General features: G+C 36.8%; 2 protein-coding genes and 1 long non-coding RNA gene across 6 annotated transcripts in view; 1 reads left to right on the plus strand and 2 right to left on the minus strand.

The window, feature by feature from the left end:
• The window catches only part of LOC119082026, a 31434-nt gene that overhangs the window by 8883 nt on the left and 526 nt on the right, over positions 1-22025 (minus strand). The gene's annotated exons all lie outside the window — the stretch shown is intronic.
• On the minus strand, positions 2277-11572 carry LOC119082024 (transferrin). Its single transcript, XM_037191343.1, has 8 exons — positions 10983-11572; positions 4545-4744; positions 4449-4482; positions 4238-4371; positions 4029-4173; positions 3809-3966; positions 3690-3747; positions 2277-3626 (listed from the first exon to the last, which is right to left on the minus strand). The coding sequence occupies exons 1-8, from the start codon at positions 11074-11076 to the stop codon at positions 2305-2307; spliced, it is 2145 nt and encodes a 714-aa protein (XP_037047238.1). The 5' UTR covers positions 11077-11572; the 3' UTR covers positions 2277-2304.
• Positions 16727-19582, plus strand: LOC119082025 (major facilitator superfamily domain-containing protein 6). Of its 4 annotated transcripts, none has more exons than XM_037191345.1 (7): positions 16727-17247; positions 17306-17485; positions 17549-17694; positions 17751-17909; positions 17982-18351; positions 18422-19074; positions 19275-19582. In XM_037191345.1, exons 2-7 carry the CDS (start codon positions 17416-17418, stop codon positions 19509-19511), a joined length of 1635 nt encoding a protein of 544 aa, XP_037047240.1. In that variant the 5' UTR covers positions 16727-17247; positions 17306-17415; the 3' UTR covers positions 19512-19582. The 4 variants fall into 4 exon arrangements, with proteins under 4 accessions (XP_037047240.1, XP_037047242.1, XP_037047241.1 ...); XM_037191347.1 differs by having other exon boundaries at positions 17329-17485; XM_037191346.1 differs by having other exon boundaries at positions 16728-17247; positions 17326-17485.

A 22025-nucleotide genomic window follows, 5' to 3' on the forward strand; every position in this document is an offset into this window, starting at 1 on the left:
CTCGCGATTAGTCGAGTAAAACCATTTTGGGAAAAAACTTTTTTAGCTGGCCTTGTGGCGTGGGGTAATTTGGCACACGGTGCTAAAACAACGCATTTTTCAACTATGTAAAAGGTGAACTCGCACACGATTTTTCAATACCAAAATTTTGTAAAAGGAGTCATTCAGTCGATGACATGGCTAAAAAGCATTTGCAGCAACCAACTTGCGTATGCGAGTTCACCTTTTACGTAGGCCTTGAAGAGACGCACATTTTAAGTATACACACCACCAGGTCCATGTTGACCTGTTGGTGATATCAATCATTTTAGGTGAAAAAATAGGTGATTTTCCCAAGTCCCTGACTGGCTGCAGTGACATAAGTACGAGACATGATATGTATGGTGAGAGAGCCTAGCCTCTGTAGTACCATAACATGTAAAAACATTCTTGAATAAGTTTCACTGCAAAGGGTTGGAGCAACTTTAGCGGAAGTCCACCCCAAGTCCACGAAATTTTATCCCTTTCTTTCGTTTGTTTTTCGCTTTTTTGAGGTTTTTTGTGCGGCTATCGGCTATTCATTATTTATTGCTGATAAGAGTGAGATAATTTAAAATAAATCTATTTGGGCTATTTCAATACCCTCAATAGAGGGTATTGACTATTTTCTATATAAAAGTGGGATATGAAGCATTTTTGGACTTTTTTGTGGCCATTTTAATATTTATTTTCAATAAAATTGTTATCTGAAGTGAACTAAACTAAAGTAAAGAGTTACTTGATATATCCACGTTGGTTACGTACACTACGATTTTCGATTACTGGAAAATAGTCGAAATATATGCATAAAACGTTCGATAAGTCGTAGTGTACTTAACGAACGTGGATATATCAAGTAACTCTTTACTATAGTTTAGTTCACTTCAGATAACAATTTTATTGAAATTAAAAACACAAAAAAGTCCAAAAATGCTTCATATCCCACTTTTATATAGAAAATAGTTCAAATAGATCGAAATTTGGGTTATAAGAACCACGTGAATACATCGAAAAATTCTTTATTTTAGTTGATCTCACTCTTGTCAGCAATAAATAGTGAATAGCCGCACAAAAAACCTCAAAAAAGCGATAAACAAACAAAAGAAAGGGATAAAATTTCGTGGACTTGGGTGGACTTCCGCTAAAGTCGCTCCAACCCTTTACAGTGAAACTTATCCAAGGATGTTTTTACATGTTATGGTACTACAGAGGCTAAGCTCTCTCACCATACATACCATGTCTCGGACTTATGTCACTGCAGCCGGTCAGGGACTTGGGAAAATCACCTAAAATGATTGATATCACAAACAGGTCAATATGGACCTGGTGGTGTGTATACTCAAAATATGCGTCTCTTCAAGGCCTACAAGGCTAGCTAAAAAAGTTTTTTCCCAAAATGGTTTTACTCGACTAATCGCGAGAAAACGATTTTGGGCCCCTTTTGGCAGACCCTTACTTCATGACCTCGAGCGTCGACAACAAAATATATGACACCAAACAAGTCTATAATATCTGTGACCCCTTGTCCCAAAGTTGTTCGAAGATTTCGCGATATCACTCTTAACTGCAACGTATTGTAAGAGCAAACAATGGCAATAGAAGTCATTTGCTAGCGATATACACTGGCAAAAACAAATGATCGGCGCTGGTGGATGCTTTCTTGTGGATGATATGGGTGACATTGTGTTTAGGTTCGGGATTGAGATAAGTGTACTCATCCATCACCCTGTCAAACAATTCATTAATAATTTTAAAAAATTGACGAAAAAAAATCGACGGAGAATCGAGCCACTAGCTTTTCGTTCTGAGTCAACGACTCTACTACCACCTCAACCATTGAAGCCGCTGAAGTTACACTATGACTACGCTTAGAAGTATTGTTGGGTGCTATTAAAGCAATTCTGGTAAGCGTAAAATTTCGGAGCTTAAGTTTCGGATTAATCTAAGTGCAGCGTCGTATTTAGTTTGGTGTAGCGCTAACGAGATTTATCGAATTGATGGAATGTGGTTAAAAATGATGGCATAAATGTTAGAAAAGTATGTAAACACCGCAAAACATCTATTGAAATCTTTAGGGCTATACTGAAGCAAACTTGTGCTGCACTCGAATTCAACCGGAACCTCTGTTCCATTACCTTCTGTGGTCTTATGCACTTTTCTAAATTCCGTATTCTTCTGTGTCAGCGCTTCATTTTCTCGGTGATGTCGATAACAGGAAACTCGTCCGTGTACCGCCTTTGCACTAAAAGGCCAGTTTTACGTTTCACAGAACGGTGTCGTCCGATTTTATTTTAAACAAACATAAGCTAATAATACTGCCGTCCAACTTAAATACGACAACCAATGTGCAATCTGTATGGCATCGCTGGTACATACGTCTTCAGCGTAAACAGTGAAAGTCTTATCTAACAGCCTAAATGACTTGTCCTTTTGTAATTCTTCTAATCCCCTCAATCCATCCGTATTATCTCTAAACATCACATTGTTCTTCCTGTCAAACGGCCCGAACATCGTGAACGGTGTCGTGTGGCTTTTGTATTGCTTCCCAAACAGTTTGTCCATATCTCTGAACGAATTGTATATTTCGTTGCGCCGCACCGATTCCGTTTCATTGCTGATCATGAGGTGTCCTCGTGGTGTCCAGTTCAAGAAACAGTATTCATCCTTCGGTTTGGCTGCTCGTCCATATGGACACAACAATTTCAGACTTTCCGTTTTGAATTTCCTCTGCCACGTTGAATTCGACGAACCGTCTTTGAAGGATTTGAACGTTCCGGAGCTAATAAATGCCACATCGCCCACTCCATCAGCCAGACACCGTAATGCACCCATTTCGCCGAAATATCGGTTGTGGCATATGTGCTTATCGTCCCAGATGCATGAGTCGGTCGAGAAATAATTAGCCAAATTCACATGGTGCGGACACGATTTTTCCACCAAACTGTAATTCCATAATGTCTCTAGTACGGATAGGTATGCGGCTCCTTCAAAGTTCGGGAAACAGGCTCGTTTCCCTTTCAAATCGCTAAAGTCGTTAATTCTAGAGCCGTCTTTGATCACTGCCAGCACAACGTATCGCTCGTAAAACTCAGAAGAAAACTCGTACAGCAGTGGCTTCAAATGATATTTTCGTTCTGCATTCAAACGTTCGTCTTGGTCGACCAAAACTACATCTGCCGTTCTGTGTTTGGTATCATCCATACACCTCTGCATGCTTTCGGTGCGTATGCATTGAATGTTCGGTTCGATTCCGTACACTGAAGATGCCTCTTGCAGCCACGAACATTTATAATGCTGAATGAGTGAAGTGGTGCAGTAGATAATCGATCGAGGTGGACTACACGTGGCAAAACTGTACGCACTCTGAAAGCCAATTGCCTGATCCAGGTAATCGTCAATCGGGATACTTCGGTCTAGTGTCGTTACGTTAACGTGATAGGATTCCAGTAAGCTCAGAAGAGCATTTTGCCAGCTGTTTTGGTTGTCATGATTTATGTTGGTCAACATATTTTGAATTTCAGCGGCATGTTTAGGCTGAGCTGCTACGACTGGCCACGGTTTTGCTACCCAAATGCAGGGCTTCTCCGTATGTATTGGTTGAAGGTGACCTGGAAAGGAAAGCAATTCGATTTTACTCTTTACATTTTAAATAGCAATGAGTCTTCACGCACCATCGGGACACAAGTAGCTGTATTCAGACGGAGAACTTTCTGCTGCAGTGCCACTAAACTGTATGAACGAACTGTGTTAGGAACTCACATTTAATTCAATCAAATGCGGAATCGCTTACCCCGAAATGACTTTTAGCATCGTCTAATCGAACCCAAGCAACTTCACCGTATCCACTCGTCAAGCAATACAAAGGTCCTCGACGACCCCAATGCTTATCCCCCTTAGCGCATGTCTGTGGATTGTAACACAGTTCACATAATGACGGATACTTTCGCTCTGATGGAACAATTTACAAATTAGTCAATGGTTCGGTGTCTAATGTTCAATAAGATGCATACTTAGCAGTCGATCTTCCGTTGGATCCGGCACCCAAGGACCAGCCTTACAACTCGGCCCGAAAAATTCTGCCGATGCTCGGATTCTCGATTCAACGAGCGACAGTTCCTCTTCACATAATCGGGACACCAATGTCGATTCGAAATACTGAAATACATGCGGAAGCGATTGATGAACGATAATATTTTCGGTTTAAATGAAATCATCTTACATTCGCTAGTACTTCCGTCCAATGGCTCTGTAGTCCGTGGCCCGGATGACAAAATTTACTACCTCGCAAATCATGAACTGAATTGATGTCAGCTTCATTATCCACGACAGCTACGATTTCATACTCGAAAGGGGCTGGAATAAGCAGATAAAACCACCCATCCGGGCTTGAACTTTTCTTCAAATTAACGAGTTTTACGAATTAGACTTACAATCGTGAAATCGCATTTCGTTGGTAATTAGAATCTACACGAGACACGGGAATTGTGATAAATGTAACAATTATTACAAAGTCTCATATTTTATACCTCCACACTAGCCCATCTGGCTGTTACCAAATCTTCGGATGAGAAAACGCCAAAGTGTGCTGACCCCTTGTGAATTCGTCTAAGACAGTCCAAACGATCGACTCCAATGACGCATTCCAACTTTGATGTCTTCTCCAGTGTTGGACAAAATTTCGCTGCCTTTTTGTACGTCCCGCGACCTTCTACAATGCACACTCTCACTGAAAAATTAGTAAAAACAAATTCATTTGTTACAGTGACCGCAAGAATGAGCAGATGAGTCGATAGAAATAATATTCCGTCTAGCTGTTCAATGGGCTTTATGCAGAGTTGCGCCTGTTTTCTACACAGGGACTAACCTAAGGAACATCGTGGGTGGGAATTTTCCCACCCGCGCCTTTTGAATTCCCATCCACGAATTCAATTTTGACCACACTATAAATTTTTACAAAAACGTAAAAAGTACTTTGATTTTAACAGTCAGGAGGTCGACAGATCCGTACCACTTAAATTCCAAGTCGTTAATTGATGATTTGATTAAGAATTCCTGTGTACAAGACTGTCGACCACTCGCCGACTCTAGACAACATGATATTAAAGTTAATATCACTTAGAAATTACAAAAATCGACAGTGGCAGCGAAACCATGTCCTCAGCATTGACAAGAAAATTAACCATCTGAACATATTGATCAAAGCTCAATTTAAATTCTTCAATAAGGAAATGTGGAACGACCGGCTTTCACAGTTGAAAAAATACTCTAACCAACTGTGGAAAATTACTAGGCTGGTTAGCAATTGCAAAAGCAGTCTTCATTCCTTAAGGATACATCAGGTGCTAGCAACTACAGACCAATTAGCCTGCCAAACTCCATCAGCAAAATCTTAGGTAATCATATCCAACAAGCTCTAAATAAGAAAAACTCTGCAGGATTGTTCACATTTGACATAGAGAAGGCCTCTGATAGTGCATGGCATAAGAGTCTAATACACAAAATGTTCCTTCGAAAGTTTCCTTTCTATCTTATTAAAATTGTTCAATCATTTCCACAAAAACGGTCTTTGTACCATATTGTCAGAAATCTAGGATATCTAGCTCATATCCTAGCAGTAGTCCCACAAGGAAGCGTGCTGAGTGCTACCCTTTATTACATATTCACTTCAGATTTGATTGTAACGTAAGTCACGTTCTTTGTGAAAAGAATTTTTTCGCAGATGATTACTGCAAATCTGTTTTGCCAAATGGCAAAATTATCAAGAAATTGCATGCCATTGGTAAGATCTCAAATTATTCTGCAAAATAGGAAATCAAATTAAATGACAACAAAACAAACGCGGGCTTTTTCACCAGAAGAAGGGCTCAGAAGTGGAAGGAAAATGTGTTTCAAATCTCCCTAGGAAAAATTCGACTTTTTTTAATCATTGTTTTTGGCGCCTCTAAGTAAGAATTAGGAAGTCATTTTTGCGCCTTTTCGTCGAAATCCCACCCACGGGAAAATCCTTACGTTAGTCCCTGTTTCTACATGAGCTTCACGAAAAATCTTAAAACTTCAAAGGTCTCCGAGAACGCCAGCTACCGTTTACATGACAGTTCGTCCAAACAATGAGAAAGAAGCGGAATGCATAAGGAAGAGATGTCAGAATTTTTATTTCAAACGTAACCACAGCATTGAACCAGGATTCAGTGCTGTAACGTCACGAAAAACTTTTCAGGCGGCTAATACCATCGAAATTTGTATGGCTTACAAGAAGTACAATTTGTAGTCATTTAACCTTTTAGAGACCATTTAGAGACGGCAAAGGGCAAACACATAAGCAGTTACACTAAAACAGATCTATTACTTCATTTAATCTAAGTTTTTCATGTGTATGAAGTATCTGCGAAAAAAACCTGCGAATTTTAAATATCCAAAATTTGTTTCCTTGTACAAAGGCTTTCCCGCAACTTTTTGTTTGTTTACATCTCCGTATGTATTCCAAAAACCATTCTCCTTTTACAAAAAGTTGTGGAAAAGCCTTTGTACAAGGAAACTCATTTTGGATATTTAAAATTCGCAGGTTTTTTTCGCAGATACTTCACACACATAAGTTTTTCTAGAGATTTCAAGATTTTAAATATTTTATTTCATTTGTTTGAAAATGTTGACCACATAGTCAGAGCTCGTCGTCCGTAACAGGTTAAAAGTTAATTTTCTCATTTTTACCTACCACTTTTAGTAATTAAAGATCATGAGTATGCATGAAAAGATTTTGTATTCAAGCAAAAGGGCTATTTATGATAGCTGCCAAATAGAGTACTTTTTGTATGAAATTTTATCCCCACTCTTTTTACAGTGTAAAATTTTGTATGTAGCACTGTCAAGTTTCAGTATACCCTGTTTAGAGCAAGGTTCTGAAAGAACAGATTAAGACGCATCTGAGTTGATCACGAAGGCGGTGACACACAAATTTTGATGCTATTTATTGAACATACTCAATACAGATTGTTTGAAATGTCAACCTGATAAAAACTATTTTTTTTCTTCAAGTTGACATTTCAAACAATATCTAATGAGTATGTTCAGTATGTTCTTTCAGAACCTTGATTTAGAGTACCACTTTTGCTTAGGGCTATTTATGATAGCTGCCAAATAGAGTACTTTTTGTATGAATTTTTATCCCCACTCTTTTTACAGTGGAAAATTTTTTATGTAGCACTGTCAAGTTTCAGTACCCTATTTAGAGTACCACTTTTGCTTGAAGTGCGTTAATTTGATCTGTTTTCAAAGCAAGTACGTACTTTGCTCCAAGGCTGTATACTGTTGTGTATACAGTATACAGCCTTGTTTTGCTCAACATATTATGTTTCCATATAGGGACACATCATTTCATGCTGACAAACTTGGTTTTGCTTTCTCTTGTAAAATGGTCTATGAGATTATGATGGAAAATGGATTTACTCTGGTGAATGGGTCTCACTCCCTCACCCAAAGGCTCGGTAAGCATTTTCTATTACTTCTCCCATCACGCGGATCTCTCTATCGATTGTTTTGAGCTTTTAGATACCACTGCAGAAGTGTAATATTGCAGGGAAATGCTAAAGGGGCTTAAAGCTCTCGAAAGCTCTTTAAAAACATATGCAATAATGCTTAACATGACAGTACTAATATATGCTGAAATGATCATTCAACGATGTTTAGCATCATATCAACCGTAATCACGCCATTATCACCGATAACTTCACGCGGCGCGGTTAGGTAAACGGGGTGTAGACATATCTGTAAAATATCGTCCTGTGATTTTTGAACGACTCCCTATCTGAAGCATATAAAAGTACTTAGAACAACAGCGTAACAACAGATTCGACAGCTATAATACTGGTGATCATAAAATATACTCGGATACATTCAACTTGCGCCTGTGCAAGGTTAAAATGTTCTAAAATAATTATACTTTGGATCATGATCGTTAAGTTTGGTGCGTATAATGCGAAAGTGAGAATACACGCTATTCACGTCATATGAACTAACACATAGCACTAACCCAAGAACTAGAACCGATTTTTTTAAACGGAAAATCACCTCCTCTTTTCATATTAAATATGATATGCAACTATGTCCAAATGTTTGTGAGTTGGTGATTGTGATCCTAAGCCGAAGTCCCATAATATGTTAGTCTTACCATTACTACACAGAGACATACAAATAAAATTACGATACGGTAGCATTACAGACTTAATTTATATGAATTCCTACTGGTCCTTCTGGAAAATACTGTTCTGGTTAAGTGCTACGATTAAAGGAATAGAATAATTGTAACGTCAAAATCATATAGACTTAAGAGTTGTGGCTGTCATCATAGCATCTGAACCAAGCAGTAGAACAGATTTTCCAAGAGGGGCAGAACAGATTTTCCAAGAGGGGCCTGCGTATGCAACGGCAACCCTACTTTGTTGTCATTATAAAAGATAAGAGTTGTTCGTGTTCTATATTTTGGCCACACATGCTCTAGTTGTTGACAGTATTTTGATTTCGATAAATATTTAAATGTTTCATCTAATTGTTTATTTACAAATTTTCATTAAATAATAATATTTGGCAATTATTTGTGCGAATTTGTATAAATCTGCTTGAAATGACCTACTTGTCTACGTTTTAAAGTGAACTAAAAATTTAAATTTTTAGCCCCGTACGAAGTACTGGGGGCTTATAAGATTAAAATGCCGTTTGTAACATGTTGAATTAGAAGCAGACGGTAAGGGCAAAGCATTTGTCTATGTTCATAGATAACGAATCCGCAATAAAAAAAATGTCCGTCTGTCCGTCTGTCCGTGACCCCTCTAGCTTGAGTAAATCACAACCTTTTTTCAAAATTCTTTTTTTCCCCGATTGGTATCGACAAAAGTAAGGTCAAGTTCGAAAATGGGCATGGTAGGGTCGGCCTTCCAGAGCTAGGGCCCTATAGGTGTTTTTCAGTCTTTCGACGATATCTACCGAAATACGCACGCAATAGCTGCTTGTGATATATCAAATGAAAGGTATTGACGAGTAGAACAAAGTTGCTGAACATTGTTTTTGGGTAAGATGCAACGCGGGCTCGTTGGGAGGGCTCAAAGGTCGTTAGTCGGCCCTAAGTGTTTTTTGCACATAAATCGAGTAAATCTCATCCGATTTTGCTAGATTTAGTTTTTTATGGAAGGTAATTGAATACCGAAAAGAACGTGGCAAAAAAAGTTTCAAATTTGGGCCCTTGGACTAAAGCCGCTACTCGGCCTTAAGTGTTTTTTGCACATAAATCGAGTAAATCTCATCCGATTTTGCTAGTTTTTGTTTCGTTTGAGAGATAATTGAATAGCGAAAAGAACTTGGCGAAAAAAGTTTCAAATTTTGTCCCTTGGACTAAGGCCGCTACTCGGCCCTAAGTGTTTTTTGCACATAAATCGAGTAAATCTCATCCGATTTTGCTAGTTTTTGTTTCATTTGAGAGATATTTGAATGCCAAATAGAATTGTGGCAAAAAAAGTTTTAAGTTTGGGCCCTTGGACTAAGGCCGCTAATCGGCCCTAAGTAATTTTTGCACATAAATCGAGTAAATATCATCCGATTTTGCTAATTTTTGTTTTACTTGAGACTTAATTGAATACCCAATGGAAAGTTGCAAAAAATTTTGGGTTTCTAAAATAATGTCGTAAATTGTTGGTTTTATTTGAGAGGTACTTCGTACGGGCTTTCGTAATTGCGCTATGCGCAATTTTAAAAATGAACACTTTCAGTAAATTTGACCATGCCCAACTTGACTTGCATTTTGGTAACAGACGCATTAGAGGGTTGTCGACGTATTAGGGTTCCGGGCGTATTACGGCTACGGACGTATTATGGTTACTGACGAAATAGGATTACGGGTCGTACGGGACTAAGTCGCAGCAAACGCTCCGACTGTTCTGATGCCTTGTTTTAGTGGCTCTCATTAAATTTATACTTGTGGCGGTTCAAAAAATGTCGTTTATTTTGTGGCAGATCATATTAGAGAGGCTAAATTTCCGTTAAAAAATCTGTTCTATTGCTTGGTTCAGTGCTATGCTGTCATGGTAAATGTACACGAAGTATGTACTACTTACTCATAAAACGAATCTCTTTCGGTTAACACGATGTGATTATCAAATGAGCGACAGCGAGCGAAATTACATCCAGTGAACAAAACAATCCCATTTCTTAACTTGTTGCAAAAATAACTATTTATGAAAACTAAAAAAACAGGGATTTCACTCTTCAAAAATAGTACTTCGACACAAGCGGGGCATTTCCAAAAAGATAAAATTCCAGACATTTAAAAACAATTGAAATTTTTAACTTCAAGCTAATATACCTAGTATACCTAATATCCAAAAAAAAATGTGCTATCTCGACCAAAATAAGACATTTTTAAAAATCTGTCTTTATTATTTAGGAAATGTGAGAAGCACCAATGTACATGAGAAAATTTTCAGTTTTTGATTTTTCGCCTTCTGAAGTTGTTCGGGTCGATGGTCTAAAAAGTGGCTTTTCGGGGTGTATGGACCACTAGAAGTTTTTGTGGTCCCAGGAAATCTAGTCTATAAGTTTAACCACTGAGCTGACAACATCAACAGTGTACTAGAATTTCTACATTTCTTCATTTCTTCTACCTCGATCCACGCAAATTTTCAACACACTTTTAATGTTGATCATGCGAACATTTCATTGTTGTTTTTTTTTTTTTAATATAAACGACGCTGGTACGTTTCTCACTGGTCAATCGCACTTAAGGTCATTTCAAGAATGTGTAACACGACATTGCTACACTTTTTACCTGTCTGCAAATCGTATCATAAAAAAATTTCGTAACCGAACGAACAACCTTTCTAACGTTTTTTTTTTTGGATTGAAAACAAACGATTGATCGGTAATCTTTTCGTGTGAATTGAATTTCAGCCAATTAATAAATTTAAAGTTCATGGACTTACACTTGTCGTCACCATCGAAAGCATCCATCACCTGTGCACAATATCCCAAAACGACAACAAAACACAACACAAATGAAATGGATTTGAAATCCATTTTTATACAAAATAATTAAAATTCTTTTTCGAGAAAACTAGTTCCTGACCTTGGCAAATCTCACTTCTTCTTTTTAATTGATTTTTATTTTATATCTTATTTTTAACATGGAAGACAAGATATCCGATGTCATACAAGTAAGTGTTACATAAGTGTCTGCATCTACTATAGTGCGCGTTAATTATTTTTAAGTAAAACAAAATCACCACACAATGTTAGCTGATGTCTGGTCAAAGTTTGCTTACACAAAACAAGAATCACAGACATGCATCAATTTAACATTAAACCAATTAGACGCGGTGGTCACTAAACGGTCACCTAACTTTAATCAACATCATTTTGCAATTGCAAAAAAACCGTGTCACAAAAACACCAACGAAACGCAAATATTTCATCAAAAATCCATCAACAATTCAAAAATTCCCCTATTCATATAAATATGTATACCGTGTTCGCCGCTAAATGCGATCTGTCCGCGGTCAGGTACCAAGTAATACTAGACTACATTTATTTATTGTGATATTAAAAACCAATACTCATCATTTTGAACAAAAAATGATTAAGACGGATATTCCGAAATATCAACGCAAACTCGTATTTAAAAATTTTTATGTTTAGAGTGCAAGGTAATGAGCATTGGCTCATTGTGGAACATTGATTTCATTCTTGGTACATAAAAACTAAACGTTTTTTTATGACAATTTTTTCATCTCGATCTTGTAACTATTTTATGACCTTTTCGGTGGTTTTGCTCGAAAGACAATGCACTCAATAGGCGGCCGGTCAATGTTAATTTGCTTGAATTTTGGTTTACACTTTGCTTGCATCGTTTTCCCCATAGCACTAGCACTTAGCGTTAACAAGCGTCTAATTTGCAGATTTTAGTCATTAGAGCTACCGCTTCAGACTCTTAGTGTTGTATTTTTCAACTCATACTCAAAATCAAATCATTTATCTTTACAAAAGAAACATAGAGCATACACCCCAATATTTTCTATGTTAATGCTAGGAGCAGTGCTACGTTTTCTCCAAATTTTCTTATTTTATGTTTTAAAAAAAAGAGACTATTGATGCCGTAAGTGCGGTCGAAATTCAAAATTGAAAGTGCGTGATACTTTCAAACGCAGCGTCATTTTCATACAAGGAAGCGTTGAAATTTACTTTTCAGTTCACTTTTTCGTCGAATCGTTCACTTAAAATTCAAATTTTAGGCACACTTACGGGGTGAATTTGCACTGTGTTCTTTATAATTATTTGGCTATTTGCATTGTGTGCGAATAGTCAGACCATTATAATATGAGACTATTCGCAGCATTTTTGTTGAGGGAAGCATCAACCCTTTTTCGGAAAAATTTGTAGAAGGAAGCATCAACAATCTTTAGGAAAACCAAAACTTATCAAACGAAACTGCCAAAAAGATCTCAACAGATTACTCATTTTAATAAAAAATCAATTGGAATTCGAGAGGCTGTATTGAGTAAATTGAGGAGAAGTGAAGTATGAGCAATTTACTCGAAAATACTTTAACAAAGCAAACTGAATTCATACTTTCGATCAGCTTAGCCAAACACTCATTCTATCAACGTCAAAATAGCCTCCAAATTTCAAAGATGTGTGCGTGTACGATTGCATGCGTTTTGCGTTTTTATTCACACTAACAAATCATGATTGTTGTCTTTACGAAAGAAATGCAACGCCTATGAAGATAGCATTGGCCTCCAAATATTTCTTATGTTCATGCTAGTAGCAGAGCTGTGGTGATACTCTAAATAGAGTACTGAAATTCGACAGTGTATCGAACAAGTTTTTATACAAAATAGTACTCTATTTGGCAGCTGTCAATAGAAGCACTTTTTCTTGAAGTGTCATTTTGTTCATTTCTAATTCGTATCCCTCTGAATAAAGTCTGTGTTTGGTCTATCATGAAATGTTAATCTTGTAAAGTCCAAAAAGATTCCAATCGCTAACACTTTTTGTAGAAGGATCAACCTGTTTTCGCAACATGTTGTAGAAGGAGACGTCAACACTTTTCATAGCATTTTGTAAACGGAAGAAGGATTTTCCATGACTGCATGAGCAAACAGTCCCTTTATAGTACTTTGACTGTTTGTACTGTGCGCGGCGAGGCGAGCCTTAAAAAAATAGATCTGTCTGTTCATTTAGTATGTCTATCATAATTTAGATTACTTTGTGTGACCAAGTTGATGCTTTGGAAAGAATGACCAATGACTGCCACATCTACCCTACGATTTGTTGTTTTTTTTTTAATGTTTTATGAACAAATCAAATCAACTTTACGATTACGCATGTCTTGTTTACTCTTTTTTCTCATAGACTGTTGCCGTTAACATTGAATTTGGAAGTTAAGCGTCTGTTTGAACATGTAAAATTCTTTGCAATTTTAATTTGTTTAAATAGCTCGACCGTCCCACACGTAAGACGAAATCACTTTCTTCAAGTGTGTTAACGGTGAACACAAGTGGTCGACTAATTAGCTCAATTTAATCGATTTAATTACCTGAAAATTTGGGTAAATGAACTGAGCTCTCAATAGAAATTATGTTAGAAATTGCGGTTCGAAGGTAATTTTTGAGATATTTGGGGGTAAATATTTCCGATACTTTCATTGGTTGGTTTTGGTCTGATTATTACTTATTTTTGAAGCAACTGAAATTAGATGTTTACTAAGATAATGCGATTGTCTGTTGGATCACAGACAGACGAGGCCACGAGACATTTTTTTATATAAATAATTCCAGGTCAAAAAGATGACCGAATTGCTGTAGGCTAGACTGAACAAGTATAATGTTTTAACGTCTCACATTCATCACAAATTACATAGAAGTCTATATACTTTGCACGACCTTATGAGTCATAAGATTAGCCGTAACTCATGAATAGAATTGTTAGTGAACTTGAATTGTTAAGTACAAAATGAGACAATTCCGATTTTTTTCTCAACATACGCGACATTTTTCCCATGTCATCACGGGATGTGTCCAGTATTTGTATAATTAGTCAATGAGGGATCCATCGATCAGATTAAATTTGAGGATTGTCTGAACACGGATATGCTTCTTCTGTTACAAAATATTTCTACCGAAAGGTCGTGCATACTATGCATGCAAATAAATATGCCGATCATCATTTCAGTATTACGTAGCTTCAATATAAACTGAAGACTACAGAAATTAGCTACAATTAATGTGCTGTGTATATACATTCAAGTCCACGCCAATAAATTTAAATAAATAATCTCTGACCCATTATTTACTTCGCAAATCTTCATAAACTGAAGTTTGTTTTAGCATCGCTCATTATTAATGCCAATACTAGGCCCCACCATTTGGGTGGGTCTGGTCCATTGACTGACTGATTTTCTCAATAGATTTTCCTAATTATAACAAAAATGTAATAAAATGTTCTTGCTCAAAGCACATCTTTGTCTTGCTTTGTGATAAATTGTCCATTCCTTCTATTTTATTCAAAACAAATTTTCAGAATAAACAAAGAAAACTTATTCAGGAATGTAGTCCTATTTTCAAACAAGCAACTTTTAACTCTTATTGTCTGCTAAAAGACGTTGGAAAGAGGGCATTTCTCTTGAATAGAAATACAACTACTGTCCCTGTGACTTCCGGCCCTCGCTTCGCTCTGGTTGCAACGTTCATACTCGTTGAAACTCCTTTTTCTGTCACCGACACCAAGAAATCACACAAAAAATTCTTTTCGGTATCAATCCAAAGTATTTCAGTCCTCATCGAATAAAAAAGTTTCGGACATTCGTGACAAACCTTTTAGAGTGCTTAATATCTGTAAGACCCATGACTTTCAGTCAAGGTAACAATCACACCGTCATTCTAAAGTAAACATTTTTAGATCAGTAAAATTTGTTCAGCCTTTTTTTCAGCTACAGCAAATCGTGGAAATTACCACGCCAACATCTAGAATACTGTAACCTATCGCAATTATTTGTTTCTTTTATTGCTCGAAGGTTTCGACTCTTCCAGGAACCTATTGTATAGTTTACTTTTCTCATTTGATGGGTTATAAATGCCGGTGGTTTCTTTTGTGATTGTCCATGACGAAATAGTTCGTGATTTCATTACTCTGTGTCTTTATGGATTTTTCGAATCGTTTTTCAACTCAAATAAACACACAAGTTAATTCAGTACCTTCAGTGGTTGCTAGGAATTTCGCGCCGCGTCATTCACAATAATTGACAAAATGACATATTTTGTATAAGGAAAATGTCACTTTGTGGTTTATTGTGAATGGCGCGGCGCGAAATTCCTCAACACCCCTTCACCTTCAGTACCTTCAGTACAAGAGTATACAAGAGAATTTGCTAAACTTTCCGCTTTTGGTAGCAAAATTTATGTTAAAACTATTGAAGTAAAAGATTTAATTACTAATTTCCCCAAAATGCCTAGATCAAAGGGAGTAGCAGACCCATTAATGTGATGTATTACCGTATGTGAGAGTCTAATTGAAGATTTATCACATTTAAAGAGTGAGCATACTCTAGACGAATCTGGACGAAAGAGCCTGTTTCCGACAAATTATATATCAGTAAATTGATGAACATTGCTGTAAATCGTTCTTCATTTCATGTTTCATTTGAATAACGAACGTAAAGACGCACAGAGCTTATTGACATGTCTTTCGTCTTTGAGACATTCTTCAAATCAACGCACTTCAAGCATGAGTGCCCGAGTAAAAAAAAAGTTCTCACAAAGCCTCAATCGATCGAATTCAGACTTCTCACTGTCACAGTGAGGAAAATTTTGTATGAAGGTAAGGACTGAGAAGTCTGAATTCGTTCGATTTAGGCTTTTGAGGAGTCTCACTTTAAACAATTTTTTATTGGGGTGGTCCTCTAAATAGAGTACTGAAAGTGGACAGTGAGTGCGCGTGTATCATACAAATTTTTGCACTGTAAAAAAATGTAAAAACTCATGCTCACATTTTTCACACATTTTTCCTTGCACGAACTGTGTACCCCCTTTAAGGCGAGTACACAGTTTGTGAAAACTAGTTGAAAATAACTGCAAAGAAGCATATGGTCCACTAGCTGAAAAATCGCAGAGCGATCGTAGTGACAGCTATCAATTAGAGTACTATTCTGTGCGAAACATTTTTAATTTGTTTAACAGTGTAACAATTTGTATGATACACTGTCCAGTTTCAGTTCTCTATTTAGAGTACTACTTATACTACCAAAAATACGTCAATATCTGTCTGTCTTTGGACTATCCAGATTTCAGCAAATTTATAGATAATATTGGTCCTGATTGGCTCCGCCTCATTATTTGAACTCGTAATTTTTTAAATGATTATGAAAATGTTTTGATTCATCATAACCTTTCACAGACGTTAAGTCGATACTACTTAATCTAAACATTTTCGACATTTTTCATTTCATTTATTTTAAAAGTAATTTAAAAGCTATTACAAGACAACGTTAGGTATTTAGAGCTCATCTATTTATTGTCGATAACAGATAACTCCGCGTTCATTGTGTGCATTCATTGATGTGTACGAAGCGTGTAGAGTGTTATTCATAGCGAAATTCATTCATCCACACATCGTATTCATCTTTCTCTTTATGTCATTCTATTTCGGTCCTGTCTTTGTATACCGTTTTTATCTACAAGTGAAACAGCTGATGCCTTGGACATTTTATTAGTAAATAAAAATGTCGGATAATAATTGTTGATCATTTGTGTTGGTTTTTGTGTTGTGTGCGCCGTTTGAGTATGGCAAAAATTAGCTTGATTGAATAATAAAGCAATAAATAGTCAAATAATAGTGAAAAGGTCCAAACCAAAGAGTACACCGACCCATTGCAGCTTCTTTTGTAAACGTCGACAAAATTTTGAATGAATTTTGTATATATTTGTGTGTGCGAAATGGAATTGTAAATTTTTGTTAAAACAAAGAGCAACACGCCATTCATTTTACTGTGCCGAGAGACACACACCTATACGGACAATTATTTACACATATCGGAGATGGGTTTCATTCTCAGCTGAAACAATACTACAAAAATGAAATGATAAAACACAATCTCCTTGTCTTAACAACACCTAAATTTAGTGCTACTACATTCTTTGTTCACATCAACTGTAGACATGATAAGAAATCGAGTCTGGCTTGCAATAACTAAAGGTATGTAATGTATAATTAATCACCAGTTTAGATAGCAACAATAGAACCGTTTTATCAGCAAATACATAAATTCGAAAGCAGAAACGTTTCAGTTGGTAAAATCAACATGAGAGCAATTCAATTTATCCGCAATTAGTGTCACCGTACCGCTATCGTCCACACAACATAATGGGAAAGTTATTCAAAATTAACAAGTCTTTTCTGCCGATAAAGGCTCACTACTTCTTCTTCATGGCCGGTAAGACACCTATACGCTTTCATTTAACATTTCTTGTCTGCTTAACATAAAGTTCTTCTGAAGCAATCGGTCCAATTCTACCACAATTACCGGTGATCGGAAAGCAGCTTGGAATTTCTGCAGATATAATGGGCCTGATTACTTCTGTTCTTCCCATTTTATATATTCTAGCAAAACCGGCTGTCGGTTACTTGATGGACTATTTTACTGTAAGTTCGATGGTAGTGATTTGATGAAGATATTTTAATGCTCGGCTCTTCCGCAGAGTATTCGCAAGATCATATTCATAGCAATTATACTAATCATGACTCTAAGCTATGCTGGTTTCTACATAGTCCCCTCACAGCCTGCACACAAAGTACCCATTCAAGCGAATTATAATTTTTCGTCCATTAATTCGACGGAAACTTGCAATGACATTGAGGTAATAGAATTTTCACCGGTAATGCCGGTGCGAACTCGAATTCAATTGACGACATTCAAATGTTACTTGCAGTTTTATACCAAAGACAAACTCTGCAATGACTACAGACCAGTTAAATGCAGATGCGAAATGGATTACATTGCAGGATTTTTATCGTCCAACAGTGAAATCATAACCAATATTCAAGAAGAAACAGACAACATTTCAGCCACATCACGAACGCCATTTACAGACAATCAACTGTTTCAAGTGTGCCTTAATCACATCGACCAAATTAGCAACACAACCTGCCAGTTAGCTTGTCACATAGACGAAGCGTCCGTACCGGATTGTGTAACTGGAACGGCAACATTTTGGATGTTTGTGTTTTGTATGTGTTTGGGAACGATTTGCTTTAATTGCACCAACAGTGCCACTGATGCAACCTGTTTTGATATCTTAGGTACGTTATGCATTCACTTTGATTTCAAGGACAAACTTCAATGTTATCGAGAACGTTTCGTTCTTTTCAGGCGATGATACTATGAAATATGGAGCACAGAGAGTATGGGGAACGATTGGATTTGGTATTTCAGCGTTGATTGCTGGAGTCGCTGTACAAGTGTACAGCTCTCTCGGTCTAGATACACTAGCTCCGCCGTTATTCATAATGTTGGTGTTCAGCAGTTTTGACGTGATTAGCGTCAATTGGCTGGAACTGCCGAATATGTCTTCGTCAGAATCCATTTACAGGGACGTGATAAAATTGCTGCGGCACAAAAGAATCGCCATATTTTTAGTCTTTGCCACTTTGGCTGGCATTTTGGACTCGTTTATAATCTACTTCATGTTCTGGCATCTGGAAAATGTGGCCCAGGAGACCGGTTTCATGGAATCGATAAAATTAATTGAAGGCTGCGTTGTAGCAGCCGAATGCTTGGGAGGGGAAATTTTATTTTTCCTAATTTCCGGGAAAATTCTGAAGAAAATTGGTTACGTTCATTGCTTGAGTTTCTGCTTTCTCATGTACTCACTTCGATTGGGCCTGATTTCGTTGCTGTCGAATCCATGGCATTTGGTCGTAATTGAGTTTTTTATGCAGGGATGTTCGTATGCTCTGTGTTACACATGCATTGTTGCCTATGCCAGTGCTATTGCACCGCCGGGAACAACAGCCACTGTTCAGGTTAGTATTTATCACTTAGACGATGTCCTCATCCATATGAATAGAGTTCGGATGTTCTCTTATTGTCACTGTGTTACCTAATGCCTCAGTGGTCTCTCAAGATAATGAATGCCTCGATGAATGCATGCCAAGATACCGCGGATCATTACTTCATTACGTTCTACAGCCTTCGATAATTTTTTTAAATTTTTCGATTACAGGGACTTGTGGCTGGAATGGACGATGGAATCGGTTTTGCAATCGGTTCATTGATTGGTGGTCAAATGTTTCAGAGACTGGGCGGCGCCATAAGTTTCCGAATATTTTCGATAGCAGCATTCATCATATGCATCGCTCATTACTATTTGCGTCCATCAACGAAATTCGACAAACATGAAGCTAAAGGGGGATATGCAGTACCTGTCGATGAAGTAAAATTCGATACGTCACACTCATAATAATGAGACTTTGTCTTAAGATAATTTGTTTTTTAGATAAATTTCGTAAATAAATTTTATTTTTCTGTAAATTGGACATTTTATCCTATTCGGATTGCAATCCGTCGTAACTGACATGTGGGTGTGGGTTGCACTACAAATTTGATCAAAAATCGTCTGGGTTTCAGTCGTTTTGACATTCTTGCTTAATCCTCATCCAACTTGATTCCATTGCCATAAATCATCATGTGTAATCTTATCGACCAATGGATCATAAACCAAGCATTGGCATTTGTAAATAAAACAAACTTCTCATTATCGACCCCAGGCGCGCCGACTTCTAGGTAGCGTTGGGTGCCAAAGCACCCAACACCAACGAAATGGTAGACTTTATCCAGAACTGATATGCTAAGACTTCTTCTACTCTATCAAAACCGACAAATCAAACCAAGAGTACAGACTATAATTAGAACTTCTGTAGAAAGTAGAAAGCAATGACAAGAATTTGTCGACACAATCTTAAAAATTTTAACTCCTAGAATATGCAGGTAGTATACTTATATGGGTTATGGTCAAGTTAATGTTAGATTAAATTTATTCATGATCATTTACAATTAAATTATAACAAAAAGATTTCTTCAAATCCTTTATTATCCGGAAAGGTTCCCATTATGCAACCAGCATTGTGTCGTTGCAAAGTCACACTGAACCTTTGAATAATAAAATTCTTTATTCAAGTTAATTGAGTTACAAGTTTCGTACATATTGAAGCATTCAGCGAATTATGTTGGCTATGTTTTGCGGTAACAATAAGTCAGTCTATTATTTTTCTTCATATTTTCATATCAACGTGAATTTGAAAATGTAGACTACGGGCCTAGTCAACAGCTTCCGCTGAGTGCTTCATAATATACGATATTTCTAACTAACTTGAGAATGTCCCACATATTTATGTTTCCAACTCCGTGCTGAGATTTTTGGGATATTCACTTCCATAACTTTTCTAGAAAGTATCTAAAGATATCATAGGAGAAGAAGAGCGATTATGCTCCCGATTCATGAATAAAGCCAAACTAAAACAGCATTTGAGTCACCATTCCTGACGTAATTTCAGTGAAAACTTTATTCACATTAAGAATGGTGACTCTTTTTCCATTGAGGTTTCCATTTAAGTTAAGTTATAGAACAAGGCATCGAAATTTGAAATGGTAAAATATAAGAGTAGTTGATTTTTGCTACAAACAGACCCCACACCCAGGAACGTTTCTAGTGGCCTAAAACACGAAACAGACTTAAAAATTTATTATTATTAGGGCTCAGCAATACAGTGGGTTCTTTTTACCCAGTTACCAGTTAACAAAGTGTTTCCATTCTATGATATTTTGGCACAAAATTTGAGAATACCTTATCGAATTCAAATTTCACGAAAAGGTATCATAGACTGGGAAGGACTTAATTGAATGGGACCATCGATGACTTTTAAAACTCTAAAAAATCTAACATTGTCATCAAGATGAACACATTGTATAACTCAAAATAACTTTAGGTCATTTCTGGAAAAGATAAAACAATTTCATCCTTTGTGATCTTGTGTTAGCTCGAGATTGTAAAAAATCTTGGTTGTGCCAACTATAGCCACATAGAAAATCAGACCTAGGCGATGGCACGCGAAAACTCAGCCAACCCTATTTTTCTCTTCATTATCTTTTCTATAATAGATTATGGATCGAAAGGAAAACAAACATAAAATCGAGTGATGGGTGTTCAATTTAAGAATTGGGGAAAGTATACTCAGACGCGCAGATTTTCGAAATTTATTTTTTCGCTGGTTGGTCCATTTAATGCTCGTAGTTCATATAGTGACGAGCTAGTAAATGGAAAAGTGATCATTCGCTACACGGTATATGTTAGCAAAATCGCTTCAAGAGCTCTAGAAGAAAATCTAAGATTTTGTTAATCTTTATCTACAGTGAACGACATCTCAAATGTCTCACTGTCGAATTTTTCTGAGAATTGTATTGTGTCATTGCAAATTCACAATGACATTCTCTGAAAAAAATGACAGTGAGACATTTGAGATGTCGTTCACTGTAAGATTTTGTCATTCTAACAATTTGTCCTACAAAGAACGGATATAAAACCGCTAGCCCAAATAAATTGAATGTCATGTTGATGGACTTTAGAATTATGGCAATGAATTAATTTTTAAATTTCAAAAAGCTATTGCTGATATATTCAGAGATGAAAAAGTGCCTGATATTGCCGGCCTCACCGATGTTAAACTTAAAAGAAACACGTCGACTAACTCATTAATTTAGAAATTGGGTCTTACTAGATTTATCGATCAGAGAGAAGTAACAGGCAAACATAGCTTGAGAGCTCAAGCTATGTTTGCCTGTTACTTCTCTCTGATCGATAAATCTAGTAAAACCCAATTTCTAAATTTGAATTGTTCACGATCAAGTAAAAATCGAGATTATATTAGGTATTCTAACCCATAATGAACTCATTAATGTTGCCTTTATCGTCGGGATT

This window comes from Bradysia coprophila, unplaced genomic scaffold, assembly GCF_014529535.1.
Source record: "Bradysia coprophila strain Holo2 unplaced genomic scaffold, BU_Bcop_v1 contig_373, whole genome shotgun sequence".
Lineage (NCBI taxonomy): Eukaryota > Metazoa > Arthropoda > Insecta > Diptera > Sciaridae > Bradysia > Bradysia coprophila.

Coding starts and splice junctions, on each gene's coding strand:
- LOC119082024 (XM_037191343.1), bottom strand. CDS start 11,076: ATGGATTTCAAATCCATTTCATTTGTGTTGTGTTTTGTTGTCGTTTTG. Junction 4,745..10,982: donor TTTCGATGGTGACGACAAGT/GTAAGTCCATGA, acceptor CTAATTTTTCAG/TGAGAGTGTGCATTGTAGAA. Junction 3,967..4,028: donor AACGGAAGATCGACTGCTAA/GTATGCATCTTA, acceptor TTGTTCCATCAG/AGCGAAAGTATCCGTCATTA.
- LOC119082025 (XM_037191345.1), top strand. CDS start 17,416: ATGGGAAAGTTATTCAAAATTAACAAGTCTTTTCTGCCGATAAAGGCT. Junction 17,486..17,548: donor CTACTTCTTCTTCATGGCCG/GTAAGACACCTA, acceptor GTTCTTCTGAAG/CAATCGGTCCAATTCTACCA. Junction 18,352..18,421: donor AACCTGTTTTGATATCTTAG/GTACGTTATGCA, acceptor CGTTCTTTTCAG/GCGATGATACTATGAAATAT.